The 26,920-nt window shown below is 47.2% G+C and overlaps 1 protein-coding gene across 1 annotated transcript in view; it reads left to right on the forward strand.

Moving 5' to 3' along the window:
• Positions 1–7,389: 7,389 nt before the first annotated feature.
• The window catches only part of LOC102058493 (deleted in malignant brain tumors 1 protein), a 37,622-nt gene continuing 18,091 nt past the window's right edge, over positions 7,390–26,920 (forward strand). The window contains exons 1-19 of the mRNA XM_055720653.1: positions 7,390–7,732; positions 8,273–8,596; positions 9,115–9,489; positions 9,979–10,302; positions 10,821–11,144; positions 11,685–12,024; positions 12,505–12,993; positions 13,191–13,755; positions 14,110–14,131; positions 14,255–14,619; positions 14,952–14,973; positions 15,097–15,461; positions 15,816–15,837; positions 15,961–16,300; positions 16,781–17,269; positions 17,467–18,031; positions 18,364–18,385; positions 18,509–18,873; positions 20,572–20,593. Of these exons, the coding sequence (XP_055576628.1) occupies positions 7,390–7,732; positions 8,273–8,596; positions 9,115–9,489; positions 9,979–10,302; positions 10,821–11,144; positions 11,685–12,024; positions 12,505–12,993; positions 13,191–13,755; positions 14,110–14,131; positions 14,255–14,619; positions 14,952–14,973; positions 15,097–15,461; positions 15,816–15,837; positions 15,961–16,300; positions 16,781–17,269; positions 17,467–18,031; positions 18,364–18,385; positions 18,509–18,873; positions 20,572–20,593 (5,683 nt within the window). The remainder of the gene's footprint in view (positions 7,733–8,272; positions 8,597–9,114; positions 9,490–9,978; positions 10,303–10,820; positions 11,145–11,684; positions 12,025–12,504; positions 12,994–13,190; positions 13,756–14,109; positions 14,132–14,254; positions 14,620–14,951; positions 14,974–15,096; positions 15,462–15,815; positions 15,838–15,960; positions 16,301–16,780; positions 17,270–17,466; positions 18,032–18,363; positions 18,386–18,508; positions 18,874–20,571; positions 20,594–26,920) is intronic.

A 26,920-nucleotide genomic window follows, 5' to 3' on the forward strand; every position in this document is an offset into this window, starting at 1 on the left:
AAAACTTAAGTCCTGCAGGGCATTCCTGGGCAGATACAGAGGATCAAGGTGAATATTGATGTGTTCAAGCTCCATCCTGCAAAAAGCACACCACAGAAAACCAGCCATGGATCTAGAACACAGAGTGTTATAGTAAGTAAAATCTTTCATTTTTTTTCTTTCTCAAACTGAAAGGAAATATCAAGAGAGATGGCAGAACTTTCTATAGTCTTTAACAGCTCTAAGTGCCACTAAAAATGACAACTGCATTTGAAAAATTCAATCTTTGGTAGTTTGGACCTGCATTTTTTATTAAAATAGCATAGAAATAATAATATGTGTTTCCTTAATCCAAGTATAACAGTATAATTTAGTGAACACTTGTTCCAGTGAACAGCTGAATTCTGACAGAAGATATCATGGGTTAACTGAGGCTGATTTTCTTAGACAAGCCTCTTTAGGTTTCATGTGCCTGACATCTTTTGTATTACGGTAAGACAAATTCGACCTCATGTATTCTGTCTCAGTGATACATGGTCAAGAGCCAAGGCAACAGTTTCTATTTATTACTGATGTAAGAAGAGCAAGGGATTGCTGATACGCTATCAGGAAGGCAGCCTGGTATATCAGGTTATTTCCAGGTTCTTATGATACTTTATTTTGCAGCAAACTTCTTCCTGCTCTGACGTCTTTATGTGCAATAGAAAGGAGAGGTAATAACTATGGCATGTTTTGTACAGACAACGCCAGCATTTTAGCCAGCTGCACATCAAAGGTGCCTCTTACCTAACTTGGAGACATAGGTCCTCGTACAAGTTAAAGAACATTTACTGGAAATGTTAGAAATGCACCAGTAAACTGGAATTGGTGAGGCTTGGCAAGAACTCTGACAGCCAAGTTTGTGTCAAAGAGCCATGCCAGCAGATTGAATTGCTGTGGATAAATTTAATCACAGCACATTTAGCCATCCTCTGATCTTGAATCTCCTTGACGTCATCCATAAATTTTCTGTTCACTGTGTCATAGACTAGCTAAGGCTGGATGATCTGGAGATCCTTTTAGTCCATCCCCTTGCTCAGAGCAGTGTCAGATAAAGCAGGCTGCTCAGGACTGTGTCCAGTTGGGTTTCAATATCTTGAAGAATGGAGGAATTTATAATCTTGCTGGGCAACCTATTCCACTACTTGACCCTCTTCACAGTGAGGTTCTTTTTTCTTATGTTTAAATGGAATGTATTGTGCTTCAGCTCATGCCTGTTGCTTCCTATTCTGTCACCAGGCACCACTGGGAAGATTCTGGCTCTGTTTTTACTCCACCCCATCAGGTATTGGTATATGTTATTGAGATCTCCCTGAGCCTTCTCTTCTCTGGGTCCCTCTTCCTACGAGAGATGCTTCAGTCCCTTAATCATCTTAGTGGCCCTTTGCTAGACTTGCTCCAACATGTCCATGTCTCTCTTGTACTGAGGAGTGCAGAACTGGAACCTGCACTGCAGGAGTGTCTCACCAGTGCTGAGCAGAGTGGGATGATCACCTCCCTTCACCTGCTAGCAGCATTCCTCTGAACGCAGCACCAGGATGCCACTGGCCATCTTTGCTGCAAGGGCGCATTGCTGGCTCATGGTCAATTGTACATCAAGACCCCCAGGTCCTTTTCTGAAAAACTGCTTTCTAGCTGCTTGGACTCTTTGGTCTGTACAAAGGTCTTATTTTTCAAGAATTTAAAGGCAGGATTATGACCCCATAGCCCCTTCCCAATGACAGTGTGTGATCACTCCACTGAGCACATGGTATTGTTTTTGCTTTTGTCAGGAAGACAGGAACAGTAGAGCTGTGAATAGCAATGTTCAGACTTACATTTCTTTATTAACATATGAATACAATCAGTTGTATTTACCATTGTCTTCCAGTTTGTTTGCTCTTCTCAGCGACTGCTTTGACAGCTTCTGATTCTGTTTCTGAACTCTGGCCTTTCATGTTTCTTTCCTCTTGCAGAAAGAGGACTCTTTATCCCCTTTGTCTCTAGACCCAAGCTGTGCTTTTTTCTGCAGGAAGAAGGCTGGAATATACCAGCAGGTGTCATGTCAACTGTTGTGGTTTGGTTGCCATTTGTATCATAGCCAAAATGAACAGATAGGTACAGCCTGGATGAAGTGTACTGAACAGAACATCAAACCAACAACTGGCCTGTTTCTAGCTGGCCTGTTTCTTTCCTCATCAGATGAGGAGAAACGGTAGAAGTGAAATATAAGGACTCCAGCAAACAGATCAGCAGGACAGGATTATTATGGGCTGTTGTGCCCTAAGCGATCTATAACTGCTTAAGATTTCACACAGAACATCCAAGGAAACCTGCTCAGTGGGAATTTGGATTTTACTTCAACCCTTATTTCTTTCCCTTTTTTAAAATGTTGTGATTCAAAGGATTGAAGGAAGTCCTGTTGGCAAATTCAGCTAAGGACTGTAGCAGAAGATTGAGGGAAGACGTCAGTAAAATAGAGCAAGCTCAACAGAGGTCCCCAAGTGAGTTCCACTTAGGGTATGTTGCAAATAACTGGTATTAATTTGCTTTGGATACCCATCATAGTCCCATTTACTGTGTGCTGTTTAGGTACAAGCAGCAGGGAAACAAGCCTGTAATTTCAAGTGGAAACCATCAGTAATATGAACATGTATGACACCAGAGCTCTCTGGTGAAGGATTTATCAGAAACCCTGCTATGAATTTGCTGCCTCACCTTGCAATGTATTAGTCTGCTTAGTAAAGTCATTAACTACAGGCAGTAAATAAATAAAATTTGGATGGTGGGGGCAAAGAAACACATAAATTCACCAGTCTGGTTCCAAAGGTAACACTGGGCCTGCACATATAGTTAAGATAATTTATAATAAGGGCACAGGAAATGGAAAATTTACCGTTTGCATATAACCATTCTGTAAAGATCAGGTAGTCGTAAAAATATTGCATAAGAGATCAGACATTACATGGGCTAGACTGACCTTGGAACCCTCACTCTTTCATAAGCACAGAGTATAAATTCTGATGTCTTGCTTTATTGGTATCTCTTGACAAGATGTGTACCACTAAGAACTTGCTGTGGTTATTTCTCTTAAATATAGCACTCCTGGATGCCACCTCAGATAACCCGCTTAGGATCTTTAAAGAACTTTCTTCAAAAAAAGGTAGGAAAAAGAGGATATCTCACTCCTCTACACTGGTTCCATACACATAACTTACACGCTAGTACAATCAGCTTTGTGTAAAGATTAGAAGTAAGACAGACTGAAATTAGATAGCATCATGTTTCTTATTAAAAATATTAATTGATCGTTATCATGATTAACTGTTATTCACATTGAAGTACATTTAGTGTAATGAAATTAATATTGCTCTAATTGTTTTGTAGCAGTGTCTTGTAGCATAGTTTAAACCATATTTTACAAAAACCAAAACCTACCATGACAATACTACTGAAAGACTTTGTTCCTATAAATCCGCGGTTTTCAGTATGGAATTAAGAGGCCATAGAGTTTCTTTGGCTGCAATGCATATTTGCTTTAAAAGACTTCAAATTCAACCTTTCAGATGCACATGGAACCACCCAATACTTACTTTACATAATTTAATGGAAGCATAACAGTAAGACACGGTTGCTATCCTGTATGCTATCAGGAAGTCGCAGAGGTACGCATTTGGCTCACAGTTGGACCCTCAAAACTTTCATGCATGTGGAACAAAAACCTATAGGCTGTAGCAATCCATTATGCACATTTCCACATTTCTAAATCAGAACAGTGTTGGGTTTTCTCAGAAAAAAATATTTATCATTGCTGAGGACTGTCTGAATACTGTCGCTATTTTACAGGGATGAAATCTTAGATTTACTACTCGCAGCAAACACCTCTTGAGTTGTATCATGCCTGCTAGCCCCTCACTTTGCCTTGGCAAGGTGATATCCCTGCTCTACTTCAAGCACATGCATTTGTAAGAGCAAGGCAAAAAAAAAGAAAAACAAAAGCGTAATCCTTACTCTCCTTTCAGAGAAGAGGTTTAAAGTCTTGTGTTCCTGCACAGAAATTGTTCTGATCAGGACACCTGCCTGTTCTCTGCAGCTATAAATAATACAACACCCGTCATCCCCAGGAATATGAGGGATATAGAGTGTGTTGCTCACTGCTTTCAAAAATACAGTAAAAAAAGTCTAAAAATAGTGGAACAAAAACTAGGCCAAGGAAATCAGGATGAGACATGTAGAAAAATAAAATAATAGAATAAAGAAGCCCAAAAATTAACACCAAAAGCAAGGCAGAGTTTGAAATTTTTGTAGGCAGCCTGACTTACATCTACAATGGATTAGAGTATTATTCAGATGAGAGATGACTTGAATAAACTATGTGTTATACAAACATAATGGTGTGACTCAAACCCATGGATTTATACATAATTTCTTAAAGAAAAGTACTTCATTTGGGGAGGGCTGAAGTGAGCATTGGGGTTTTTTGTTTGTTTCAAATCAAGTTGTGCAGTTTTGTAGAATGCATGGACCATGTCCAAGCCAAAGTTACTCTGGCTTTCCAAAAATTTTTCCCTGCTACAAGAATATATGTTTTAATCATGAAGCCCAATAGAATTTACATGACCCAGCCTGGAAATGTATGTAGGAATTTATATAGTGATTGCTGTTTGCTGATCATTGTACATTAAAGTCTGGTATCTGTTTCATTGTATAAAGTCACGTTTTGAATGTGTGGGAATAACCAAGGTTTTTGTGTGTGCTACTCAAAAAAAGCTTGAGAAATGCACAACACTTCTAAAATTCTGTATCAGACCATGGGCCATGGATAAGTATGTCGCTACTTTATGTGAAAATCATGAATACATTTCTGCTATTACGTATGAAATGAATACCTTACGTAAGTTTTCTTCATACTTGTTTTATATGTTTTTACTACACATTTAAGTTTACAGAAAATAAAACACAATAGCAGATAAACAACGTGTTCCACAACTTAAAATACTGTGGGTATCTCAAATTAGAAGTGCAGATTTAAGGTAGCACCACGAATATTCTACATTACTCCCACCCAGTCATGTCTTTCTGTAAACTATGACTGTTGCTTTTTATTGTCATGACACTAAGACTGTGCTATGCTTCATTTGTTTAGCTCCTAGCACCTTCTGTCCATTATTGCTAGCAAATACACACTAAGAATTACCACAGGCAATTCAAATATTAGCCAAAAATCCAAACTGTTCTCCTTAGTCTGACAGAACACTTATCCAAAGCTGTATGTATGAAAAATTGGTTTGCTAGATGGCAGATTTGTCCTCAGTTGTCTCTGCTAACAGTCTTATGAATTGAAAAGATAATTCTGGGAGTCTACCAAGATCTTGTGGCACATGGCACCACTAATTGCCTCTTATTTCCCAGAGACCTTGCACCACAGCTTTAGCATACAGCAGTGCACTTTGCTGCAATGCTTGGACGATGCTTTGTAAGCCAGTCTCTCATGCAGATTGACCTTACAGTGCAGCATTGCCCTCCCCTCTGTCTTTTGAATAGATTAGCCATATTCCATTGAGTTTAACAGAAGGGAGCTACCTTAAATTTTAATTAAATGTTTTAACATTACACTTTCTGCTTCAGGCTACAACAAAGGTTAGGGATTCCCAGTCCTTGGAGTTTATCAATGCTTGCTGTGTAGACACAAAGCCACGGCTGACCTGACCTAATGCTGGAAAGAGTCTTGCATTTATCTGACAAATTGCACAGCAAAGAACAATCTGTATGTCATCAAAGCAGAAAGAAAAAACAATGCAAAGGACAATTTCTGACAGTCAGCTCAACCATCACTTGTTCCTTGCCAATATATATGTATTTATATATATTTTTTCAGAGCTAAATGAATCACTGTCACACTTATCCATGCATAAAATACATAGGCTCTGTCCCTGGATTTTTGTAATGTTAAGGGTGGTAAGCCAGGAACATATGGCAAATATTACTAGCAAAAATTAGCAAATTAATAAAGCGGTTTTAAAAATTGACTACTAATGTGTCCTAGAGGAAGGGATGCCTCCGTATCTTCAGTGGATGCATATTAGTGGGCAAAATATGCAACACTCTTTTCTTAAATCTTTTTCAACAAATCTCACCAACAAATCTCCTGTCTTGTCCAAAGCTGTGAGTCAGTATTCTGTTGTACGAGTCACCACGTGGAACGAGTATGTGACCTTAAAAAATAAGTTCCACATCATTGTTTTGTTTTTAATTTCTGAAATAGTTCCCACAATTGAAATGTATGGATCTGGGAGAGTAATCTTTATAGCTTTATTGTGATAAAACATTCCTCACTTGCTTCTTTCTCCTCTTCCCTTCACAATTACAAATAAGATCCAAAATGTCACCATCCTAACATCTTCAGGTGTGTCTACATTTCTCATGTTTTCTGTCTATGTATTATTTTTGAGCTGTAATAGTTAATACCCAAGCATGGGGGGCCAAAGCGGCATGGTAGCAGGAGAGACACATAAGAGCATGGTACTGTGAACCACAGGCCCCAGGGCAGGAGATTGTTCTGCCAGCCATGTCCTTGGGAGGCTATCAGGCATGCAGCATAAAACCTGGCGAGAGCAAAGGTCTGCGGTAGAGCACCCCGCATCAACAAATGTGCATCTATCTAGGGAAAACATACATCAACTGAAATTCTTTACGACTTTCCCTGTCAAACATAGTAATTGAATGAAAAACAGCAATTTACTACAAGAATCACAGAATCACAGAACCAAAGAATTAAGGAATGCCTGAGACTGAAACTTCAAAAGTAATTTAGTCCAGCCAACCAGTAATGATTTGAGACATTTTCAGAAGGAAGATGGCTCAGAGCAGTGTTCCACCTGACCTTAAACTTTTCAAGGTCAGTGATAACTGCAACCTCCCATGCTGACAAAGAAATTACGGCTCATTTCCCTGAAAAAAATGGCTTAAAAATGGCTAAAAGAGTGGGATTTCGTCCTCTACCATGCTCTGCATCATCTGTGTCAACGGGTGGCCCCAGCATCCCCACTCTGGGAGAAAACGTGCCCTTATCCTTCATCCACAAGGTCCTCACTTGCTCCTTTCTCTTCCTCCCCTACAGATGCCACAAGGACGACCGCACCCAGCTTCACAGTATCCATTCCTCCAGGTGGGTCTCACTTTGTCACGGTTTTGCTGGCCACTGCCTCTGGCGGTACCACTTTGTGGCTCACAGGGTGGGATTTGGTCTTCTCCACGGCACAGCAGAGCCAGGGAACCACACAGAGTAGTTATGCTGAGGGCGGCCGTCCTGGTGGCCTGAAACTCGGAGAGCACTGCCATTGTGGCAGCAAGAGAAGGTGTCCGCATGACCAGTGGTCTCCCATGTTTTCCATGTCTCCTCCTTCCCAAGGTGTCTCCCTGAGCCTGGTGAACGGCAGGAACCGGTGTGAGGGGCGTGTAGAGATTTACCAGTATGGGAACCGGGGCACCGTCTGTGATGACAGCTGGGACCTGCAGGATGCCGAGGTCGTGTGCAGGCAGCTGGGGTGCGGCTATGCTGTATCTGCACCATCAAGTGCCTACTTTGGACAAGGCACCGGCAACATCTACCTGGATGACGTGCACTGCACAGGGAATGAGTTGTCCCTCTTCGAGTGCAGGAACAATGGTTGGGGCATCCACAACTGTGGCCACGGTGAAGATGCTGGTGTGGTGTGCTCAGGTACCCTTGCTTGTCCTTCCTCAACACCGGGACGCTTTCAAGAAGCAGCCCTTGTTGGCCGCTGTTGGCTATGCGTTGGAGAGGTGCTCAAGGGCTTTGTTTTGCCTTGTTCCCACCATGGAAGACCACCCTGGTGAGACCGCCAGGTTCTGCATCATCTGTGTCACCGGGTGGCCCCAGCATCCCCACTCTGGGAGAAAACGTGCCCTTGTCCTTCATCCACAAGGTCCTCACTTGCTCCTTTCTCTTCCTCCCCTACAGATGCCACAAGGACGACCGCACCCAGCTTCACAGTATCCATTCCTCCAGGTGGGTCTCACTTTGTCACGGTTTTGCTGGCCACTGCCTCTGGCAGTACCACTTTGTGGCTCACAGGGTGGGATTTGGTCTTCTCCACGGCACAGCAGAGCCAGGGAACCACACAGAGTAGTTATGCTGAGGGCGGCCGTCCTGGTGGCCTGAAACTCGGAGAGCACTGCCATTGTGGCAGCAAGAGAAGGTGTCCCCATGACCAGGGGTCTCCCATGTTTTCCATGTCTCCTCCTTCCCAAGGTGTCTCCCTGAGCCTGGTGAACGGCAGGAACCGGTGTGAGGGGCGTGTAGAGATTTACCAGTATGGGAACCGGGGCACCGTCTGTGATGACAGCTGGGACCTGCAGGATGCCGAGGTCGTGTGCAGGCAGCTGGGGTGCGGCTATGCTGTATCTGCACCATCAAGTGCCTACTTTGGACAAGGCACCGGCAACATCTACCTGGATGACGTGCACTGCACAGGGAATGAGTTGTCCCTCTTCGAGTGCAGGAACAATGGTTGGGGCATCCACAACTGTGGCCACGGTGAAGATGCTGGTGTGGTGTGCTCAGGTACCCTTGCTTGTCCTTCCTCAACACCGGGACGCTTTCAAGAAGCAGCCCTTGTTGGCCGCTGTTGGCTATGCGTTGGAGAGGTGCTCAAGGGCTTTGTTTTGCCTTGTTCCCACCATGGAAGACCACCCTGGTGAGACCGCCAGGTTCTGCATCATCTGTGTCACCGGGTGGCCCCAGCATCCCCACTCTGGGAGAAAACGTGCCCTTGTCCTTCATCCACAAGGTCCTCACTTGCTCCTTTCTCTTCCTCCCCTACAGATGCCACAAGGACGACCGCACCCAGCTTCACAGTATCCATTCCTCCAGGTGGGTCTCACTTTGTCACAGTTTTGCTGGCCACTGCCTCTGGCGGTACCACTTGGTCTTCTCCACGGCACAGCAGAGCCAGGGAACCACACAGAGTAGTTATGCTGAGGGCGGCCGTCCCGGTGGCCTGAAACTCGGAGAGCACTGCCATTGTGGCAGCAAGAGAAGGTGTCCGCGTGACCAGGGGTCTCCCATGTTTTCCATGTCTCCTCCTTCCCAAGGTGTCTCCCTGAGCCTGGTGAACGGCAGGAACCGGTGTGAGGGGCGTGTAGAGATTTACCAGTATGGGAACCGGGGCACCGTCTGTGATGACAGCTGGGACCTGCAGGATGCCGAGGTCGTGTGCAGGCAGCTGGGGTGCGGCTATGCTGTATCTGCACCATCAAGTGCCTACTTTGGACAAGGCACCGGCAACATCTACCTGGATGACGTGCACTGCACAGGGAATGAGTCGTCCCTCTTCGAGTGCAGGAACAATGGTTGGGGCATCCACAACTGTGGCCACGGTGAAGATGCTGGTGTGGTGTGCTCAGGTACCCTTGCTTGTCCTTCCTCAACACCGGGACGCTTTCAAGAAGCAGCCCTTGTTGGCCGCTGTTGGCTATGTGTTGGAGAGGTGCTCAAGGGCTTTGTTTTGCCTTGTTCCCACCATGGAAGACCACCCTGGTGAGACCGCCAGGTTCTGCATCATCTGTTTCACCGGGTGGCCCCAGCATCCCCACTCTGGGAGAAAACGTGCCCTTGTCCTTCATCCACAAGGTCCTCACTTGCTCCTTTCTCTTCCTCCCCTACAGATGCCACAAGGACGACCGCACCCAGCTTCACAGTATCCATTCCTCCAGGTGGGTCTCACTTTGTCACGGTTTTGCTGGCCACTGCCTCTGGCGGTACCACTTTGTGGCTCACAGGGTGGGATTTGGTCTTCTCCACGGCACAGCAGAGCCAGGGAACCACACAGAGTAGTTATGCTGAGGGCGGCCGTCCTGGTGGCCTGAAACTCGGAGAGCACTGCCATTGTGGCAGCAAGAGAAGGTGTCCCCATGACCAGGGGTCTCCCATGTTTTCCATGTCTCCTCCTTCCCAAGGTGTCTCCCTGAGCCTGGTGAACGGCAGGAACCGGTGTGAGGGGCGTGTAGAGATTTACCAGTATGGGAACCGGGGCACCGTCTGTGATGACAGCTGGGACCTGCAGGATGCCGAGGTCGTGTGCAGGCAGCTGGGGTGCGGCTATGCTGTATCTGCACCATCAAGTGCCTACTTTGGACAAGGCACCGGCAACATCTACCTGGATGACGTGCACTGCACAGGGAATGAGTTGTCCCTCTTCGAGTGCAGGAACAATGGTTGGGGCATCCACAACTGTGGCCACGGTGAAGATGCTGGTGTGGTGTGCTCAGGTACCCTTGCTTGTCCTTCCTCAACACCGGGACGCTTTCAAGAAGCAGCCCTTGTTGGCCGCTGTTGGCTATGCGTTGGAGAGGTGCTCAAGGGCTTTGTTTTGCCTTGTTCCCACCATGGAAGACCACCCTGGTGAGACCGCCAGGTTCTGCATCATCTGTGTCACCGGGTGGCCCCAGCATCCCCACTCTGGGAGAAAACGTGCCCTTGTCCTTCATCCACAAGGTCCTCACTTGCTCCTTTCTCTTCCTCCCCTACAGATGCCACAAGGACGACCGCACCCAGCTTCACAGTATCCATTCCTCCAGGTGGGTCTCACTTTGTCACAGTTTTGCTGGCCACTGCCTCTGGCGGTACCACTTGGTCTTCTCCACGGCACAGCAGAGCCAGGGAACCACACAGAGTAGTTATGCTGAGGGCGGCCGTCCCGGTGGCCTGAAACTCGGAGAGCACTGCCATTGTGGCAGCAAGAGAAGGTGTCCGCGTGACCAGGGGTCTCCCATGTTTTCCATGTCTCCTCCTTCCCAAGGTGTCTCCCTGAGCCTGGTGAACGGCAGGAACCGGTGTGAGGGGCGTGTAGAGATTTACCAGTATGGGAACCGGGGCACCGTCTGTGATGACAGCTGGGACCTGCAGGATGCCGAGGTCGTGTGCAGGCAGCTGGGGTGCGGCTATGCTGTATCTGCACCATCAAGTGCCTACTTTGGACAAGGCACCGGCAACATCTACCTGGATGACGTGCACTGCACAGGGAATGAGTCGTCCCTCTTCGAGTGCAGGAACAATGGTTGGGGCATCCACAACTGTGGCCACGGTGAAGATGCTGGTGTGGTGTGCTCAGGTACCCTTGCTTGTCCTTCCTCAACACCGGGACGCTTTCAAGAAGCAGCCCTTGTTGGCCGCTGTTGGCTATGTGTTGGAGAGGTGCTCAAGGGCTTTGTTTTGCCTTGTTCCCACCATGGAAGACCACCCTGGTGAGACCGCCAGGTTCTGCATCATCTGTTTCACCGGGTGGCCCCAGCATCCCCACTCTGGGAGAAAACGTGCCCTTGTCCTTCATCCACAAGGTCCTCACTTGCTCCTTTCTCTTCCTCCCCTACAGATGCCACAAGGACGACCGCACCCAGCTTCACAGTATCCATTCCTCCAGGTGGGTCTCACTTTGTCACGGTTTTGCTGGCCACTGCCTCTGGCGGTACCACTTTGTGGCTCACAGGGTGGGATTTGGTCTTCTCCACGGCACAGCAGAGCCAGGGAACCACACAGAGTAGTTATGCTGAGGGCGGCCGTCCTGGTGGCCTGAAACTCGGAGAGCACTGCCATTGTGGCAGCAAGAGAAGGTGTCCCCATGACCAGGGGTCTCCCATGTTTTCCATGTCTCCTCCTTCCCAAGGTGTCTCCCTGAGCCTGGTGAACGGCAGGAACCGGTGTGAGGGGCGTGTAGAGATTTACCAGTATGGGAACCGGGGCACCGTCTGTGATGACAGCTGGGACCTGCAGGATGCCGAGGTCGTGTGCAGGCAGCTGGGGTGCGGCTATGCTGTATCTGCACCATCAAGTGCCTACTTTGGACAAGGCACCGGCAACATCTACCTGGATGACGTGCACTGCACAGGGAATGAGTTGTCCCTCTTCGAGTGCAGGAACAATGGTTGGGGCATCCACAACTGTGGCCACGGTGAAGATGCTGGTGTGGTGTGCTCAGGTACCCTTGCTTGTCCTTCCTCAACACCGGGACGCTTTCAAGAAGCAGCCCTTGTTGGCCGCTGTTGGCTATGTGTTGGAGAGGTGCTCAAGGGCTTTGTTTTGCCTTGTTCCCACCATGGAAGACCACCCTGGTGAGACCGCCAGGTTCTGCATCATCTGTGTCACCGGGTGGCCCCAGCATCCCCACTCTGGGAGAAAACGTGCCCTTGTCCTTCATCCACAAGGTCCTCACTTGCTCCTTTCTCTTCCTCCCCTACAGATGCCACAAGGACGACCGCACCCAGCTTCACAGTATCCATTCCTCCAGGTGGGTCTCACTTTGTCACGGTTTTGCTGGCCACTGCCTCTGGCGGTACCACTTTGTGGCTCACAGGGTGGGATTTGGTCTTCTCCACGGCACAGCAGAGCCAGGGAACCACACAGAGTAGTTATGCTGAGGGCGGCCGTCCTGGTGGCCTGAAACTCGGAGAGCACTGCCATTGTGGCAGCAAGAGAAGGTGTCCGCGTGACCAGTGGTCTCCCATGTTTTCCATGTCTCCTCCTTCCCAAGGTGTCTCCCTGAGCCTGGTGAACGGCAGGAACCGGTGTGAGGGGCGTGTAGAGATTTACCAGTATGGGAACCGGGGCACCGTCTGTGATGACAGCTGGGACCTGCAGGATGCCGAGGTCGTGTGCAGGCAGCTGGGGTGCGGCTATGCTGTATCTGCACCATCAAGTGCCTACTTTGGACAAGGCACCGGCAACATCTACCTGGATGATGTGCACTGCACAGGGAATGAGTTGTCCCTCTTCGAGTGCAGGAACAATGGTTGGGGCATCCACAACTGTGGCCACGGTGAAGATGCTGGTGTGGTGTGCTCAGGTACCCTTGCTTGTCCTTCCTCAACACCGGGACGCTTTCAAGAAGCAGCCCTTGTTGGCCGCTGTTGGCTATGTGTTGGAGAGGTGCTCAAGGGCTTTGTTTTGCCTTGTTCCCACCATGGAAGACCACCCTGGTGAGACCGCCAGGTTCTGCATCATCTGTTTCACCGGGTGGCCCCAGCATCCCCACTCTGGGAGAAAACGTGCCCTTGTCCTTCATCCACAAGGTCCTCACTTGCTCCTTTCTCTTCCTCCCCTACAGATGCCACAAGGACGACCGCACCCAGCTTCACAGTATCCATTCCTCCAGGTGGGTCTCACTTTGTCACAGTTTTGCTGGCCACTGCCTCTGGCGGTACCACTTGGTCTTCTCCACGGCACAGCAGAGCCAGGGAACCACACAGAGTAGTTATGCTGAGGGCGGCCGTCCCGGTGGCCTGAAACTCGGAGAGCACTGCCATTGTGGCAGCAAGAGAAGGTGTCCGCGTGACCAGGGGTCTCCCATGTTTTCCATGTCTCCTCCTTCCCAAGGTGTCTCCCTGAGCCTGGTGAATGGCAGCAGCCGGTGTGAGGGGCGTGTAGAGATTTACCAGTATGGGAACCGGGGCACCGTCTGTGATGACAGCTGGGACCTGCAGGATGCCGAGGTCGTGTGCAGGCAGCTGGGGTGCGGCTATGCTGTATCTGCACCATCAAGTGCCTACTTTGGACAAGGCACCGGCAACATCTACCTGGATGACGTGCACTGCACAGGGAATGAGTTGTCCCTCTTCGAGTGCAGGAACAATGGTTGGGGCATCCACAACTGTGGCCACGGTGAAGATGCTGGTGTGGTGTGCTCAGGTACCCTTGCTTGTCCTTCCTCAACACCGGGACGCTTTCAAGAAGCAGCCCTTGTTGGCCGCTGTTGGCTATGCGTTGGAGAGGTGCTCAAGGGCTTTGTTTTGCCTTGTTCCCACCATGGAAGACCACCCTGGTGAGACCGCCAGGTTCTGCATCATCTGTGTCACCGGGTGGCCCCAGCATCCCCACTCTGGGAGAAAACGTGCCCTTGTCCTTCATCCACAAGGTCCTCACTTGCTCCTTTCTCTTCCTCCCCTACAGATGCCACAAGGACGACCGCACCCAGCTTCACAGTATCCATTCCTCCAGGTGGGTCTCACTTTGTCACGGTTTTGCTGGCCACTGCCTCTGGCGGTACCACTTTGTGGCTCACAGGGTGGGATTTGGTCTTCTCCACGGCACAGCAGAGCCAGGGAACCACACAGAGTAGTTATGCTGAGGGCGGCCGTCCTGGTGGCCTGAAACTCGGAGAGCACTGCCATTGTGGCAGCAAGAGAAGGTGTCCCCATGACCAGGGGTCTCCCATGTTTTCCATGTCTCCTCCTTCCCAAGGTGTCTCCCTGAGCCTGGTGAACGGCAGGAACCGGTGTGAGGGGCGTGTAGAGATTTACCAGTATGGGAACCGGGGCACCGTCTGTGATGACAGCTGGGACCTGCAGGATGCCGAGGTCGTGTGCAGGCAGCTGGGGTGCGGCTATGCTGTATCTGCACCATCAAGTGCCTACTTTGGACAAGGCACCGGCAACATCTACCTGGATGACGTGCACTGCACAGGGAATGAGTTGTCCCTCTTCGAGTGCAGGAACAATGGTTGGGGCATCCACAACTGTGGCCACGGTGAAGATGCTGGTGTGGTGTGCTCAGGTACCCTTGCTTGTCCTTCCTCAACACCGGGACGCTTTCAAGAAGCAGCCCTTGTTGGCCGCTGTTGGCTATGCGTTGGAGAGGTGCTCAAGGGCTTTGTTTTGCCTTGTTCCCACCATGGAAGACCACCCTGGTGAGACCGCCAGGTTCTGCATCATCTGTGTCACCGGGTGGCCCCAGCATCCCCACTCTGGGAGAAAACGTGCCCTTGTCCTTCATCCACAAGGTCCTCACTTGCTCCTTTCTCTTCCTCCCCTACAGATGCCACAAGGACGACCGCACCCAGCTTCACAGTATCCATTCCTCCAGGTGGGTCTCACTTTGTCACAGTTTTGCTGGCCACTGCCTCTGGCGGTACCACTTGGTCTTCTCCACGGCACAGCAGAGCCAGGGAACCACACAGAGTAGTTATGCTGAGGGCGGCCGTCCCGGTGGCCTGAAACTCGGAGAGCACTGCCATTGTGGCAGCAAGAGAAGGTGTCCGCGTGACCAGGGGTCTCCCATGTTTTCCATGTCTCCTCCTTCCCAAGGTGTCTCCCTGAGCCTGGTGAACGGCAGGAACCGGTGTGAGGGGCGTGTAGAGATTTACCAGTATGGGAACCGGGGCACCGTCTGTGATGACAGCTGGGACCTGCAGGATGCCGAGGTCGTGTGCAGGCAGCTGGGGTGCGGCTATGCTGTATCTGCACCATCAAGTGCCTACTTTGGACAAGGCACCGGCAACATCTACCTGGATGACGTGCACTGCACAGGGAATGAGTCGTCCCTCTTCGAGTGCAGGAACAATGGTTGGGGCATCCACAACTGTGGCCACGGTGAAGATGCTGGTGTGGTGTGCTCAGGTACCCTTGCTTGTCCTTCCTCAACACCGGGACGCTTTCAAGAAGCAGCCCTTGTTGGCCGCTGTTGGCTATGTGTTGGAGAGGTGCTCAAGGGCTTTGTTTTGCCTTGTTCCCACCATGGAAGACCACCCTGGTGAGACCGCCAGGTTCTGCATCATCTGTTTCACCGGGTGGCCCCAGCATCCCCACTCTGGGAGAAAACGTGCCCTTGTCCTTCATCCACAAGGTCCTCACTTGCTCCTTTCTCTTCCTCCCCTACAGATGCCACAAGGACGACCGCACCCAGCTTCACAGTATCCATTCCTCCAGGTGGGTCTCACTTTGTCACGGTTTTGCTGGCCACTGCCTCTGGCGGTACCACTTTGTGGCTCACAGGGTGGGATTTGGTCTTCTCCACGGCACAGCAGAGCCAGGGAACCACACAGAGTAGTTATGCTGAGGGCGGCCGTCCTGGTGGCCTGAAACTCGGAGAGCACTGCCATTGTGGCAGCAAGAGAAGGTGTCCCCATGACCAGGGGTCTCCCATGTTTTCCATGTCTCCTCCTTCCCAAGGTGTCTCCCTGAGCCTGGTGAACGGCAGGAACCGGTGTGAGGGGCGTGTAGAGATTTACCAGTATGGGAACCGGGGCACCGTCTGTGATGACAGCTGGGACCTGCAGGATGCCGAGGTCGTGTGCAGGCAGCTGGGGTGCGGCTATGCTGTATCTGCACCATCAAGTGCCTACTTTGGACAAGGCACCGGCAACATCTACCTGGATGACGTGCACTGCACAGGGAATGAGTTGTCCCTCTTCGAGTGCAGGAACAATGGTTGGGGCATCCACAACTGTGGCCACGGTGAAGATGCTGGTGTGGTGTGCTCAGGTACCCTTGCTTGTCCTTCCTCAACACCGGGACGCTTTCAAGAAGCAGCCCTTGTTGGCCGCTGTTGGCTATGTGTTGGAGAGGTGCTCAAGGGCTTTGTTTTGCCTTGTTCCCACCATGGAAGACCACCCTGGTGAGACCGCCAGGTTCTGCATCATCTGTGTCACCGGGTGGCCCCAGCATCCCCACTCTGGGAGAAAACGTGCCCTTGTCCTTCATCCACAAGGTCCTCACTTGCTCCTTTCTCTTCCTCCCCTACAGATGCCACAAGGACGACCGCACCCAGCTTCACAGTATCCATTCCTCCAGGTGGGTCTCACTTTGTCACGGTTTTGCTGGCCACTGCCTCTGGCGGTACCACTTTGTGGCTCACAGGGTGGGATTTGGTCTTCTCCACGGCACAGCAGAGCCAGGGAACCACACAGAGTAGTTATGCTGAGGGCGGCCGTCCTGGTGGCCTGAAACTCGGAGAGCACTGCCATTGTGGCAGCAAGAGAAGGTGTCCGCGTGACCAGTGGTCTCCCATGTTTTCCATGTCTCCTCCTTCCCAAGGTGTCTCCCTGAGCCTGGTGAACGGCAGGAACCGGTGTGAGGGGCGTGTAGAGATTTACCAGTATGGGAACCGGGGCACCGTCTGTGATGACAGCTGGGACCTGCAGGATGCCGAGGTCGTGTGCAGGCAGCTGGGGTGCGGCTATGCTGTATCTGCACCATCAAGTGCCTACTTTGGACAAGGCACCGGCAACATCTACCTGGATGATGTGCACTGCACAGGGAATGAGTTGTCCCTCTTCGAGTGCAGGAACAATGGTTGGGGCATCCACAACTGTGGCCACGGTGAAGATGCTGGTGTGGTGTGCTCAGGTACCCTTGCTTGTCCTTCCTCAACACCGGGACGCTTTCAAGAAGCAGCCCTTGTTGGCCGCTGTTGGCTATGTGTTGGAGAGGTGCTCAAGGGCTTTGTTTTGCCTTGTTCCCACCATGGAAGACCACCCTGGTGAGACCGCCAGGTTCTGCATCATCTGTTTCACCGGGTGGCCCCAGCATCCCCACTCTGGGAGAAAACGTGCCCTTGTCCTTCATCCACAAGGTCCTCACTTGCTCCTTTCTCTTCCTCCCCTACAGATGCCACAAGGACGACCACACCCAGCTTCACAGTATCCATTCCTCCAGGTGGGTCTCACTTTGTCACAGTTTTGCTGGCCACTGCCTCTGGCGGTACCACTTGGTCTTCTCCACGGCACAGCAGAGCCAGGGAACCACACAGAGTAGTTATGCTGAGGGCGGCCGTCCCGGTGGCCTGAAACTCGGAGAGCACTGCCATTGTGGCAGCAAGAGAAGGTGTCCGCGTGACCAGGGGTCTCCCATGTTTTCCATGTCTCCTCCTTCCCAAGGTGTCTCCCTGAGCCTGGTGAATGGCAGCAGCCGGTGTGAGGGGCGTGTAGAGATTTACCAGTATGGGAACCGGGGCACCGTCTGTGATGACAGCTGGGACCTGCAGGATGCCGAGGTCGTGTGCAGGCAGCTGGGGTGCGGCTATGCTGTATCTGCACCATCAAGTGCCTACTTTGGACAAGGCACCGGCAACATCTACCTGGATGATGTGCACTGCACAGGGAATGAGTTGTCCCTCTTCGAGTGCAGGAACAATGGTTGGGGCATCCACAACTGTGGCCACGGTGAAGATGCTGGTGTGGTGTGCTCAGGTACCCTTGCTTGTCCTTCCTCAACACCGGGACGCTTTCAAGAAGCAGCCCTTGTTGGCCGCTGTTGGCTATGTGTTGGAGAGGTGCTCAAGGGCTTTGTTTTGCCTTGTTCCCACCATGGAAGACCACCCTGGTGAGACCGCCAGGTTCTGCATCATCTGTTTCACCGGGTGGCCCCAGCATCCCCACTCTGGGAGAAAACGTGCCCTTGTCCTTCATCCACAAGGTCCTCACTTGCTCCTTTCTCTTCCTCCCCTACAGATGCCACAAGGACGACCGCACCCAGCTTCACAGTATCCATTCCTCCAGGTGGGTCTCACTTTGTCACGGTTTTGCTGGCCACTGCCTCTGGCGGTACCACTTGGTCTTCTCCACGGCACAGCAGAGCCAGGGAACCACACAGAGTAGTTATGCTGAGGGCGGCCGTCCCGGTGGCCTGAAACTCGGAGAGCACTGCCATTGTGGCAGCAAGAGAAGGTGTCCGCGTGACCAGGGGTCTCCCATGTTTTCCATGTCTCCTCCTTCCCAAGGTGTCTCCCTGAGCCTGGTGAATGGCAGCAGCCGGTGTGAGGGGCGTGTAGAGATTTACCAGTATGGGAACCGGGGCACCGTCTGTGATGACAGCTGGGACCTGCAGGATGCCGAGGTCGTGTGCAGGCAGCTGGGGTGCGGCTATGCTGTATCTGCACCATCAAGTGCCTACTTTGGACAAGGCACCGGCAACATCTACCTGGATGACGTGCACTGCACAGGGAATGAGTCGTCCCTCTTCGAGTGCAGGAACAATGGTTGGGGCATCCACAACTGTGGCCACGGTGAAGATGCTGGTGTGGTGTGCTCAGGTACCCTTGCTTGTCCTTCCTCAACACCGGGACGCTTTCAAGAAGCAGCCCTTGTTGGCCGCTGTTGGCTATGTGTTGGAGAGGTGCTCAAGGGCTTTGTTTTGCCTTGTTCCCACCATGGAAGACCACCCTGGTGAGACCGCCAGGTTCTGCATCATCTGTGTCACCGGGTGGCCCCAGCATCCCCACTCTGGGAGAAAACGTGCCCTTGTCCTTCATCCACAAGGTCCTCACTTGCTCCTTTCTCTTCCTCCCCTACAGATGCCATGGCCATGACAAATGTTTCGAGTCCACCATTTACTACTGCAGGTGTGTCAGCTTTTTTCTTCTGTCCAGTGTATTAATTTTGACGTGGTTTTTTTATACGTTGATATATTTGAGGTTTTCAAGTTTTACATTGTTATAATTTTTCAAAAAATTTTTTTACATTTCAAATCCTTCATACTGTTCTCCTATTTCTATGTGATTCTATTGCTTGGCCTGATTTCACTGAATTGATTTTTTGGGAAATCTTTTCTTTCTTTTCTAGTTTCAATGTTATTAAGGTAGGAGCTTCTGCTTTTTCTCATAGATACTTATTTTTTAAGCCTACCAAATGTAAAAGGACACGGAAGCGTCACCGTTCTCTGGAGGTCATCAGTCTTGTAGCCTGAATGAGAAGAGCACAATATTTCAGTTTCTCTGGAGATTTAACTTGCTGTTGCTTTTGCTTAGATACATAAAATGTATTTTTCGTTTTATGAGGGGTAAATCTAAATTATTAAGTTTCGTATCTTATGTTTTTTGTTTGTTTGTTTGTTTTTTGTTTTAGCTAAAAAATATATTTGTGGTGGCTTGCTTTTTAATTCCTCCGGAACCATCCAGAGTCCTTCTTATCCTTTGAATTATCCAGATAATGCTGAGTGTTTATGGCAGATACAAGTGACAAATAATTTCCGTGTTATGCTCACATTTATAAGCATTCAGTAAGTAAGCCACTTCTTGCTTTGGCAATAAATGGGTCCCAAATCTCAACTACAAACACAGCTCCCAAGCACATTTCCCATGCTTTCAAATGAAGTATAAATATTACGTGGGAGTTGTGTGAGTGCGGTATCTTAGTTTATTGTTTGTTCATCACTTAAAAAGCAGAGTTTACCTCATGCATTTTATTATATATTCACATTTCTTCCCCAGGTTGCAAGGTGGATGCCAGAATGACTATATTGAGATCTATGATGGGCCTCCCAAAACATCTCCTCTGCTTGGAAAAATTTGTTCTAGTTCTTATCTCACGTACACATCATCCTCAAATTTTTTGACTGTCAGATTTCACAGTGACTCTGGATATTCCAGTAGAGGGTTTCGTGCTGAGTATCAGTCCTTTCCAGCAGACCAGAGCACCAGTGAGTTTCTGTTCTGTTTGTAATGTTTTCTTTGGTAAGGATCTTTAATACCCTGATTCTAGTTGCTAAATAAGGATTTGTTGATGTTGTTGAAGAAATCCCACATAGATAACATTCCTACTTGGATTTCATGACTGGTTACTGCTGGATCACTTTCAGACAAAAAAAAAATATTTTATTTAAAAAAAAAATCTTCAAGTATCAAATTGTCTTTACATGTTTTCTATGATGGCCAGTCTAAATTCATATTTCTTCTTATCATGTCATTATTCATATATCTTTTTTCTACCTTTGTGAACATATTTTCATAGATATATTGGTTAGAAAGGACCTTTGGAGGCTTCCTAGTCAAACTATTCAAAGCAGAGCTATGCCAACAGCGGTTCAGGTACATTATGGATTTATATATGAGTATCTAGAAACATTCAGGAGATGAAATCTTCAAAGCCACTTCTCTGGATGTCCTGTTGCACTTCTGTCCTGCAGTCCCAGTGGGAAAGTTTATCTAATGTGCACTCACAGCCATGCCAGGCACAAACAATGGCCATCACATTTGGGTCTGTTGTCTTTGTAACTGCCTTTCAAGAGGCTTTGCATTGCCAGTTGGTCCCTGTTATCAAATATCTCTCTCTACCAAAAGCCAAAATCTCCCTGGGATCATTTTTTTTTTTTTTTTTATGTCATGGATTCAGTGAAATGTCGTGGAGGTGGTTTCAGGATCCTCTCCCACCCAAACAGTGTTTCTGCAAGCCAATGGGAACATTTAGCTCTACACCTTCCACAAGAGCTTTTGAATTCTTATTCATAAAACCTTCCACTTAGCATCTTCATGCGAGTGGTGATACTGGCCCAAGGTCTCAGCAGCAGCCTATTGTAAGCTACTTTTTGTCAGGAGACTAACTGAAGGTCAGCTGAAGTTTGTCAGACACCATTGCTTATTCATATTAAGGTCTAAGGTATAAAAATAAGTGGTTTGGCTTATGAATTCTCTCCCCTAAATGACAGAATTTATTGTATTTGCTGAAGTCATAACATGCAGGCATTATCAAGTACCTGAAATCACTAATAATTAATATTTTATTCCCTAGCCCTTGTGTGCTTGCCAACTTCCATGCGCGCAGTTATAGACAGACGCTATCTCCAGTCACGTGGCTACTCAGTGTGGAACGCCAGCTTGTCAGACTCTTATTGTAGACCAACAATTACATCAACTGAAGTTATATTCAACATTCCATACAACGGCTGTGGTACACAGAGACAGGTTGGTATCAACATATTTTAGGAGAGATGTCTAAGTCTGGGCATGGAAATTTAATAGATATTTGGAAAACTGTCATGAATCACAAAGGGTGTTGTGGCCCACAGGTATTCAAAACACAGAAAAGAAGCATGTGTTCCTGGAGGTTGTCCTTCCCAGGGTTTAAGTAATCCCTGTATTTATTTCAGTGATGTTCTAGAGAACAAAGTATAGGAGAGAGTTAAGCAAACAATCCCATCCAGGATGCTTGGGTTTGTATGTATGACACTGAGTATGCCATGTTCTTACTGACTAATACTAGGACCTGGCACATACAGAGAAGGTCATAGTACTCACTGTGGACATGACTATATGTGGTAATTTTGTACTTATCTAATGTGTCAAACAGGGCAACAATGAAACAATCACCTACTCCAATGTGATAACAGTGCCCGCTTCTGGTTACATCATCAAAAGGCAAAGGGACCTTCACTTGCACACCAAATGCAAAATGCTCCAGGACACCTGGGTGCAAGTAATGTACGATGCCAATGATGTCATTAACGTTGATGAAACCCAGTATGGCAGATACGACATGAACTTGAAATTCTACAATTCCTCATCTTTCCTGTGGCCAGTGCATGACTTTCCATACTACGTTGACCTGAATCAGAATTTGTTCCTTCAAGCTTCTCTTCACAGCTCTGACCCAAATCTTGTGGTGTTTGTGGACACATGTGTGGCATCACCTGATCCTAACAATTTTAGAACACTGGCCTATATATTGATCAGAAATGGGTAAGAACTTTCTAAAGAATCACTTTAAAAGTAGCTCTATGCATAGTTCTGAAAGAGCTTAATTTATGAAAGAATTGCTCTAGGGCTGGTATACGGTGCTTGCAATTCTTAATATAAATATACTTCTAAGAAAGGCCTCTTGGCAAAGCCTGAATAAAATATAATATGTCAAAGAAATGCCATTCAGAAGTTTGCAGGCAAGCACTAAGACTTTACTCAAGGAGGTAGTGTAGAAAATGAGGTCTGAATTTGTTTCTGAAACATAGAGATGTCAATAGCTTTATGGTTCCATACATCAAAATAAAAAAGAAAAAGAAGAGAAACCCTTAGTTTTTTCTTGCTATTCTAGAAACCTAAAACATTTTGCTTGATTTGATACAAGATGTGCCTTTGATTTGAAATGGGAAAGTTGTGGACTCTTGTAAAGAATGTAAAACTGATGGAGCTGGAAGCATAAAAGTGTGGCTCTCACTGTGCCATTTTGTTCCAGGAATGAAAGGCTTGTGCTAGTTTATTTCCCTTCTGTGCTTGGTGGCATGTGAATTTTTCTGCCTGCTAGGAGGGTGTTCACATCAGTAACCTTAGCAGGGTAGTAACCCGCTGAGAAGCTGCAAGTTAGGCTTGTGATTCCAGTTAATTTTTATTCATGTGACATGGAGCTGTGCCAAAAGCAAATGTATTTACTGAATCTGAAATCAGTAATATCTATTTGTAAATATAAAGTGTGTTGGGATATCACTGCGCTATAAAATAAAATAGGAATGAGAAGGATTTAAAATCCTTGGTGTATTTATTAGGGAAATGAGCACGGATATAATTAAGGGCAACTCTGACATATCCTGGAGTAACAATTCTGGGTTGATTATTGTGATCTTTTTTCATGGCGGTTAAATTAAACCAGATGGACTAGGATCTAAGTTAGGTAACTTCTAAGGCTAGTAATTGACAGTAAGTGAAACTCATTGACAGAAAAGTTAATTTAGCAACTTGTTCTGCGAAAAACCTGGAGATTTCTGTCAGGTGTCACGATTCAAGCAAGGTACACTACCAACACTGAAGGACTAGAAAGCATGTTTCTTTCCCCAAAAAGTTGTGTATTAGAAGTAATTTTGTTCTTCCAGAATAGAAAGGGGCACTTTCTGCAGCGATCTGCTGGGATCTATTTGGAAATAGGCAATCCTGTTTGCAAATGCAAATCAGGTCTTCACCACTAGTTATTTTTCAGCTACTCATGTTTGCAGAAACTTTGATGAGCTACAAAATTTCTGTGCTGTATATATTATTGTGGTAGAAATCACTGCCACTGTTACTTTTTTTTGTTTCTTAATTTCCCTTCTTGCTAAGAATACTTGGTTTTTTAATCCTGTTGAGTTCTCTTATACCGTTACCTTCTGGTTTTATATTTAAAGTTGAAACATATTGCACAGAGATAGTGAAATAGTGTTTGTATTCCCAATAGCTAATCTGTTAATTTTATATCTTTCCAGGTGTGTTAAGGATCCTACCTACTCCTCTTACTATTCACCATACCACAATGTTACTCGGTTTGCATTTAATGCTTTTTCATTCTTTAATCGACACTCATCAGTTTACCTGCAGTGTGAGCTGGTGGTGTGCCAGTACCGTGACTACTCTTCCCGCTGCTACCAGGCCTGTGTTAGTAGGTTCAAGAGGAATGTAGGCTCTTCCCATGAAAAAATGAATGTTGTTCTTGGACCTATCCAACTTCGGGAAGCTGACACTGGAAAAAGGACTGCTGGTAAGTTTAAAAAACTTAAATGACATAAAACTCTGTAGATTACTGCATGTTTGTGCATCAGTTCGAACTCGAAATCCAGCTCTGGACAAACCTTTGCTGATTTATTCACAACTCTGCTATAATTCTTAGGGGGATTTTTTTTTTTATAAGGTTTACCAGCTACTTCCTTTCTGTCATAGTGTAGATCCATTACTTGTCCTGCACATGTCAAATGGCAATTGATTTGGTTCCGTGGGAAGAAGGATGAGATGTAACTCATATCCCTGCAGGATTTATATTAATTTTTCAAAGCTCTCTGTGCCTGATGGACATGTCTCTTATTTATTAGAAACCAGTCTGTAGGTCCTCTTGGAAATATTGTCTCCCACTGTCCTGTAGCTGCTGTTTCCACTATCAAAACCCAGCATCTTATGGTCTTAGAGTGTAATCATTACAAACTCTTAGTTGCTCTTCAATTTCCTACCATAATCTTTACTTGTTTGGCATGGCCACAGAATCATTTGTGAAACAATGCACAATAAAACAATTTGGTTTCTGATCAGATCCAGATTGCAACTTTTTAAATTCAGGTTCTCTTTGCCTCATTACCTTTGAGATTAACTAGCTCAGGAAAAAAGGAAATTAAACCCCCCTCTCTCTCTCTCTTTTTTTTTTTTTTTTTTCTTTTTTTTTTTTTTTTTTCCCACAAAGCTGGCTTCTGACATTCAGGAGAAAGGGGAGTCTCAGAGCTCAGTGCCTGCTGCCAGCTCCCACGTTTCTTTGGCTGTAACCACTGTGGTGCTTTTAGCTGCTGTTCTCATGGTGGGAGCATTTCTTTTGAAGTGTAAACTGAAGAACCCATACCATACCAGATAATGTGAAAGGAAACCCAAGACTTGAAGCTGGAAAGATGTTTTCACCCGCCACCTACTGCATTCATTAATGTTGCAATCTGCGTAGAGAGTAACTCTTACTTGACTATTCCACCATCCAGATCTTTTATCTTTTTTGAAAAATGTACTATATCAAGATAACACCTGGTGTTACCATGAACTGAATTTATAAAGGAGCTTGGCTTTGAAATCCTCAAGTCCAAATACACTTGAGATCTAAAGAAATGTTGATTCTTCCATCTCGGCATCCAAATAAGTGGCCATCTTCAACGCTGGATATTTCAGAGCATCTCTGTTGAGCTCCTGGTTGAGTGTCCATCTAAGAAGACTGATTTGGGTGACCTGAGAAAGAACTAACTTATTTTGCCATTGCTGATATGCAGATAAAACACCTGTGTAGCACCGTGAGGTAGTCTGGAAAATAGTCCAAGAAAAATGTTTCTTTGCAGTAAAAATATCTCAGTAATGAGTCATAGCCAAAAATGCACAGGGGCTGCACATAAGGAATTGCTCCTGTACAGCATTCCTTGTTTTTTGGGGTACGGATCTTCACAATTACATTTTCCTCTGAGAAAATGCAGGCCATTTATAAGATTTTGTATAAAGGATGAATATAATCAAATCTTATTTTAAATGGGTAATTAAAAAATGCAGGAAAGAAAACATCTTTTGAGCACTACTTTTTTTTGTGTACTTGCACACATACAACCCAAGTGTCCGAACTCCCAGCTAACGCATTATCAGGTTGGAGAAGGTGGCTTCTGACACAGTGGCTTTGCCAAGTGATGATTTCTGCTCTTGTTCTTACGCATTTCTACACCTTTAATGGGGGCAGGAGGGAGAGAATGTACGTAAGTTGTCATAAGGAAGCGTGACTTGTCTCTTGTCTCCATGCGAAAAGAAAATAAAAACAATAAAAAAGGAAGAACCTGTTTGGAAGAAACTACACATTACAGGTGGAAAGGTCATTGGTATTTGATTGAGAAATGATCTTCTTTAGACTTTTCTGTTTTCTAGCCAGCTATGAAAGAGGAAAGTTTTTTGGGAACAGTATAATGTACTATGCGTGAGGTGAGTCAGAGACAAAGTAGTGACGTGTAAGGAAGGTGAGCTGTACTCTAGGGTGACATCTTGACCTGACGAGGAGGATGTGGGCAGCTCTGACGGGAATCATCATTACTTCCTGTGCCATTTCTTCCTTCAAGCTGCCTTTTCCTGGTGACTCCAGGCAGGCCTTTCATTACTTCTCCATGCTGTGGAGAAGGCACCATACAAGGAGGGATTAACATTGCCCACAGAAAGTCGAAATGAATTTTGTTGTCTACACATGATGTCATGGATGAGTGATTTAGGGTCGTTCCAAGAATCATCATCAAAGTTATTAGCAAAAAGAGTTTTAATATTAATTTGTAGATGTGCAATTTAACAAAGTTTGATGGCAAGGTTCACTCTACCACTTACTACATGGATGAAACATACAAAGGAAAATCGAGTTAGAATTGAGCTAGGAAGATTTATGTAGAGACCAGAGAAGCAAAGGGTAAGGGACACGCTCCCATTGAGTCACAAGGTTCAAAGTGGACCAACTCCTTTGCTTTCTAAACTCCTGATGGAGCTTAGGTGCGTCTAGGTCCAATCTTAGTCTCAGAATTGGACAATGCTTTATGTCTAAAGGAATTAGCTACATGGATTTCATTAGTAGCAATTTAGCATACTATCAGCTACTTACCAAGGATCTGTTTCAAATAAGGGATCTCTCCACCTTGGGTAGGGAAGAATCTCCTGGCCTCAGGTAAGGAATCTCAAACCTTAAGAGGCGTCATAGTTCAAGGAGAGAGTCACTGGTGTGCAGTCCAGTTGTAATTTAGAGAAAGCTCAAACTGGACTCATCCAAAAATCTGTCATTGATAAAAAGGTCTCTCTGCCTCAAGGAGCAGCTTTGAGGGGTGTCCCATCTCAAGGGAACATCACCACTATGTGGCCATGCTGCCTAGCAGGGAGAGCCCAAAGAAGGCTCACAGGCTGTCATATTTACGGGATGAAGTGGTT

Source organism: Falco cherrug, chromosome 9 (genome assembly GCF_023634085.1).
Source record: "Falco cherrug isolate bFalChe1 chromosome 9, bFalChe1.pri, whole genome shotgun sequence".
In the NCBI taxonomy this organism is placed as follows: Eukaryota; Metazoa; Chordata; class Aves; order Falconiformes; family Falconidae; genus Falco; species Falco cherrug.